This window comes from Acyrthosiphon pisum, chromosome A1, assembly GCF_005508785.2.
Source record: "Acyrthosiphon pisum isolate AL4f chromosome A1, pea_aphid_22Mar2018_4r6ur, whole genome shotgun sequence".
NCBI lineage: Eukaryota > Metazoa > Arthropoda > Insecta > Hemiptera > Aphididae > Acyrthosiphon > Acyrthosiphon pisum.
In genome coordinates this window covers 79,507,770-79,514,042 of record NC_042494.1, presented here as the reverse complement: position 1 = coordinate 79,514,042, position 6,273 = coordinate 79,507,770, and the positions used below count along the sequence as shown (strand labels likewise).

The following is a 6,273-nucleotide window of genomic DNA, read 5'->3' as shown; positions in this document are numbered from 1 at the left end:
CCCCCCATTACCGTAGTTTTCCTTTGTTTTACACTGTGTTTAGTCAATTTTGTAGCCAATTTTACAACTTTTTGTACTTTTGCCCCCCCCATGCCCCTCCCAAAATTAAGCCCTGGATCCACCACTGTAAATCATCGAATATGATATACTAATCACAAGTATATTTATATGATTTTAATCAACTTAACTTTAACTTTAAGTTTTTAACTAACAGAATAAATCATGAACACGTTTCGTTTAATTATTTTGAATTTTGGTTAGTAATATTTAACAGATCATTATCATTAAAATCAAGATGTAGGAAGGTGCCTATTTTATGATTATCTAAAATTAATTCAAAAACCACTCAACAAAATAAAAAATGTTTAATTTTACGTCAAAGCCGTATTGTTTTATTACAGGTGAAGTATACAAATATTAATATACTTACTTGGCTACCTACACCTAACAATGCGATTCACAAGTAAACATTTAATTCAATCCACTTGACAATTTTAGATAAAATATTTCACTTCTACATATAATATAAAATGATGAAACATCATATTCCAATTTAATAGTATTCATCAAAGGTGCGTTGGATATTCTCAATAGATTTTTGGTGATCAAGAACCTACGTTTGTTACTAGTTATTATATACACAGAATTAAACATATTTCATCGTAGTTCAATAATGAGTGAGTTTTAATAATTTTTTATTTTTTAAATATAAAATAGAATAAAATATTTTAATGGTTCATTATTCTAGAATTTGTATTCATCCGTAATGAATATTACCTAAGTTTCATATTATATACTACTAGTTTTAATTATGTTTTCATTAAATATTAATTATCACAACTTCTTATCCATACAAGTTTTACTAATTATTTAAGTCATATATTATATGATAGTTCACAGTAATCCATCATAAAATATTTAAAAAAAAGTCTTGTAACATCATAATCATAGTATAATACAATAACAGTGGTCCAGTTACACAATTTTGCGGCTAGCTACTTTTTTCACTCATAATATTGCCTCCATTTAATTTTCATAAGTATATTTTGAAATGGCAGTGTAGCAAGTGCAGTTAAATGTTCTTTAAAATTACCTACATACTTGTTATGCTGTTTTCCTGTTTCAAAAAGAAGTTCTATTGCAAAATCTTTTTTGTTTGAAATAAATAAATATTTATTTGAAGCAATGATAAAATTAAATAACAGATATAAATATCTTTTAATAGTTTCTGTCAAAGATAAAATTTGTTATTCATAAAGTTTAATGTTCAATTGAAAGTAAATAAATACTTACAAAAAATATGATAAAAAAAAAAATCTAAACAAAATAGTATTATAAGGCACGTGCTAACTAATTACGAGTATTTCTGCAGCTTGTTTTTTTTTATGAAATTTTTTTTAAACCTTTATGAAATTCAATACAATTTTCATTCAACCTCTTTATAAAAATGTAGGTATCCTAAATAATTTAAAATGTTTCAATAGGCAAAAAGAAGTTAAAGCTACTTCAAAGTTAAAACACATAAAGAGCAATTTTTTTATCTAAAATATCGGGAACATAAAAACCAATGAAATTCGAAAATGTAGTTTTAATTTAATAATATGTTACACAGTGTAAGTTATTATTTCTTTAAAACGTAATAATGTCAAAATTTGATTAAATTGAATTAAAATTCAGTTGACATATTGGTCGTCAAAATATAATATATTCAAAACAATATTATAGTATTATATTTTAATCCCTACCTATTATGATATGATAAGGAATATGAACAATATATAAAGTGTGACACGTGATTAACAGTATTATGTTAACAACACTTCACATATTATATCAATTGGACATAGCTACATTTGAAATCAAATACAAATCTTGAGTAGTATAAAACACACAGATATTCGGGAATGTGTTATAGATCACACAACATATTATTAGTATACGCATAATGTCGTGTTAGCACAGTTTGCCTGGTTGCTCTTTTTTATTTGTTTGAAGATATTATACTGATTTAAAGTTTTAGTTTATTAAATATAATGATCGTCAACGGCGTCATAGGTAAATATACCATTAACAATGGCCAAACTTTTATTTAAAATTAAACTATTTTTTTGACAAATATGAATTTTTAAACGAAATATATTGCCGAATCAATTGAACTGAATCTTTCGTACAAACGTGTTTATACGCTAAAAAAATTCTCTTTAAACATGTGTGACTCGACTGTGACATATTTTGTTTTTTTTTTTTGCTCTACAGACGCCAAGACCGAGATGATGGATCGTCAACCGGAAATCAACACGCAGCGGGACGTGTACCAGGTGGACGCGTTGTCAGCCAACAACAACGCCCCGGCCATGGCGGATCGGCGGCCGGCCGCGAAGAAACTGCCCAAGAAAAAACGGAAGTGCATGGACTACGTGCGGAAGACGATACCGTCCATCGACTGGCTGTTCCTCAACTACCGTTGGTCCGAGGACTTCGCGGAAGACACGATGGCCGGCATCGCGGTGGCCGTGCTGAACATCCCGCAGGGTATGGCCTACTCGATCCTCGGCAACGTCGAGCCGACCGTCGGTCTCTACATGGCTGTGTTCCCGGTGCTGGTGTACAGCCTGCTGGGAACGTCCCGTCACATATCGCTGGGCGTGCTGTCCGTTCTGTGCCTGATGACCGGTAAAGTGGTGACCATGTACGCGACTGACGGGACCGGTTACACGGCCATCCAGGTGGCCACCGCCGTCACGATGGTGGCCGGGCTCGTGCAGCTGCTCATGTACGTGTTCCGACTGGGCCTGCTGTGCACCATTCTGTCGGAGACGCTGGTCAGCGGCTTCACCGCGTCCGTGGCCGTCATCGTGCTCACGTCGCAGCTGAAGGAGCTGCTGGGCGTGGACGTGGCCCGGCGGGTGGGCATGATGCAGGTGCCGCACACGTTCTACGATTTCGCCGACCGTTTCCACACGATCAACTGGATGACGACGGCCGTGTCCGTCACAACCATCGCCGTCCTGTTGTTGTACAACAAGTACCTGAAAGAGAGGATAAACAGCAAGCTGTGCATGCCGCTGCCGATCGAACTGATCGTGACGATCGTTGCTACCGTGCTTTTCCAAGTAACCACAATCGCTCAGGACTATGACATGGTTCAGGTAAACACACAGATCATTCGCGTGGCTCTAGAAAGACCTTATTTAATATTTTTTAAACAATTGCTTATATTAGATATTTATAATTTAAGTATTATAAAATGATATCTAATATCTACCTAGTGATAATATAAATATAGAACAGACATCTTAATATGTACCTATGGCCTATAGTCATAACTCATAACTAATATTTTTTTAGAAAGTTAGCAATATAATATAGAAAACTGAGAATATCCTTGCGACCATTACATACTTCAAAGAATACTTTAATTAATTTTGTTCCTCTTCGTCATTCGCCGTGTATAGTCTAAACCAACTTTACGCACTTGATTACATCACAGCGATATATAATACCTATAAAATAATTAATTTTCCTATTTCTTTTAAATGACAAAATATTTAAAATATACAAAAAAAATAAATAACAAGCATACGTATGTGCATTGAAGGCCTACATATCATAGCACATTTGTATCGAACTAGATTGTTGAAGTGTGCACTCAAATCTTAAAAAATATTATAATATGAGTTGCATATAATAATTGTATAACTAAGGCACTCTTGTCATTTGACTTTTGGCGTTGAACTTTTAAGGTGGCCAAGTTAAACTTACGTCTACTACGTTATACGCGATGCTTAATATGATGGATTTAAATTATTTAATCATAATATTGCAGATGGGTGAAATCAAATCAGGCCTGCCGGCGTTCGAGGTGCCGCCTGTCAAACTGTTCTCGGCAGTGTTCATGGACGCATGCGTGATCGCACTGGTCGGTTACTCGATCACTATGTCGCTAGCGTTGCTCGTGGCGGAAAAACTGAAATACCCGTTGGACACCAACCAGGAGCTGCTAGCCCAGGGCCTGGGAAACGTCGTCGGGTCGTTCTTCTCGTGCCTGCCCAGTGGCGCGTCGCCTTCGCGCAGTGCCTCCCAACAGACGGTCGGCGGCAAGACCCAGATGGCCAGCATCGTGTCCGCGGGCATCATAGTGGTCGTGTTGCTCTGGATAGGCGTCGTCTTCGAACCACTGCCCAGGTGCGTGCTGTCCAGCATCATCGTGGTGGCGCTCAAGGGGCTCCTGTTGCAAGTGTTGGACTTCCCGGAGATATGGCGCAAGTCCAAGACCGACGGCGCCGTGTGGATATTCACGTACTCCACCGTCATAGTGTTGGACATCGACACCGGACTGCTGGTCGGCGTGGTCGTGTCGCTGCTGTTCGTGTTCGTTAAGGGGGTGCTGAACGAAGTGCACGTGCTCGGCCGGTTACCGGACACCGACCTGTACGTGAGGCTGGACCTGTACGGCGACGCGGTCGAAGTGCCCGACGTCAAGATCGTACGGTACGCCGGTAGCCTGAACGTGATCAACAGGTACATGTTCAAGAGGAAGCTGATCGAGGTGACCCGGGCCGGCTACAACGACGCTTCCATGACCATGACCGTGACCGTGGTCGACGGCAAGCACGCGACCGGTGGCCGGCGAACCCAGTGCGTTGTCCTGGACATGGCGGCCCTGCAGTACGCCGACGCGTCCGGCGTGAAAATGCTGTCCGAGTCGATCGAATCGCTCGTGTCCGACGGGTTCGACGTATATCTGGCCGCCGTTCCCGACAGCTCGTTGGAGTATGTCCGTTGTAATAACGACGTGAAATCTGTGCGATTCTTCCCCACCGTGCACGACGCGGTCGTCTTCCGCCAGTGCAGTAGCAAAAAAATCCAAAACTTGACGTACGACTCACAATCTACCAAAACACCAAATGGACTGTAATAAACGACGCACTTGGCAAAGTGTAGATATTTTTTTTTTCCATTGAAAAAACATTAATTATTATTTTTTTTGTGAAAAAACGCTAATGTTGCAATATATTTTAATCAACGTTAATGTTACCGCGGTATAAGACAAAAATATTTTTTTGTAATCGTATGCTAAAATCGACCATACAAGCGGTATTTAATCTTTTTCGGTGCCATGTACTCGTTACTACCTATTATTTTTTTTATATAAATATCTATTAGTTAAGCTAAAATATACAAAATATTATGTATTATTATAATATACTGTAGTATACAATTATTTTTTTACTTTATAATATTAGACAATTGTTTTGTAATTATTGATATAAATATTTAATGTTAAATATTGCTATATATATAGTTAAAGTTAAAATGTATATTATTATTTTTTTTAAATATACTGTTTTATAATTTGTATATTATAAGTAGGTACCCTGTAAAATTATTATTTCCAAACATCACAATAAATTATGAATAGTCTCATACTTGAGAAATTATAAAATTATAAGTACGAGTTTATATTATTACGTATATTTCAACTCAAAACAAACTCGAAAATATTTCACAAAATGGTCACTTTTTCATGAAATGGTCACTCCAATTTAAAACTTTTTTCACAATGTGGTCGTTCATATGTACCTACTGAAATACAACATTTATGGCACACGTTTATTAAATTTAAAAATAAATATAGTAAATAGTTAGATAAATAAAAAGTTATAGTTTTTACTTCTTGTATAAAGATTAACATTTCATACACTATTATTAGTTATTAGTCATTAGAATAAGGGCGACGGGGTAAAGACAGTTTCACACGACGCGAACGTTCGCAAGAAATTCATTGCGTTTAATTTCGATAGATTATAATAAATAATAATATAATATATGTACCTAATAATCAAAAATTGAGTTCGATGTACCTACCCTGTAAAAAATTCATCTATCAATTAAATAAAATTCATCCATTTTAAATACATTACATAGAGATACTATTGTACTAACCTTTAGAATGGAATATGATCGAATGATCCACACAGAAACTAAATATACACTGTCTTAACATTAAGGTATTACCAATATACTGATATAACCCACTATGCCCCATTTTGTTCGTTAGTGTATAGGGTGATTGCTCGACACGATGCCATTGTATCATATTATTATAAATTGTCCTCACGGAGACAATCTCTTTAAACTATCATGATATTAGAAATTATGATCATAACTATCATGTTTACTATATAATTATTCAAGAATTTTAGTGTGGATCCTGGAGCTATGATGCCCCAGGATATGATGCCATGATCGACTATTTGTTATATTGTTTAT

The 6,273-nt window shown here is 36.2% G+C and overlaps 1 protein-coding gene across 3 annotated transcripts in view; it reads left to right on the top strand.

Annotated features, from left to right (window-relative positions):
* Window positions 1-4,998, top strand: part of LOC100164052 (prestin) — a 69,866-nt gene extending 64,868 nt beyond the window's left edge. Inside the window, exons 1-3 of one of the 3 annotated variants that reach the window (XM_029487589.1) lie at window positions 523-677; window positions 2,257-3,149; window positions 3,827-4,998. In XM_029487589.1, the coding sequence (XP_029343449.1) occupies window positions 674-677; window positions 2,257-3,149; window positions 3,827-4,918 (1,989 nt within the window). In that variant the 5' untranslated portion in view covers window positions 523-673 and the 3' untranslated portion in view covers window positions 4,919-4,998. Of the gene's footprint in view, window positions 1-522; window positions 678-1,774; window positions 2,056-2,256; window positions 3,150-3,826 lie in introns of those variants that run through there. The other 2 variants (XM_001943576.5, XM_003240137.4) reach the window with 2 other exon arrangements.
* Window positions 4,999-6,273: the final 1,275 nt, after the last annotated feature.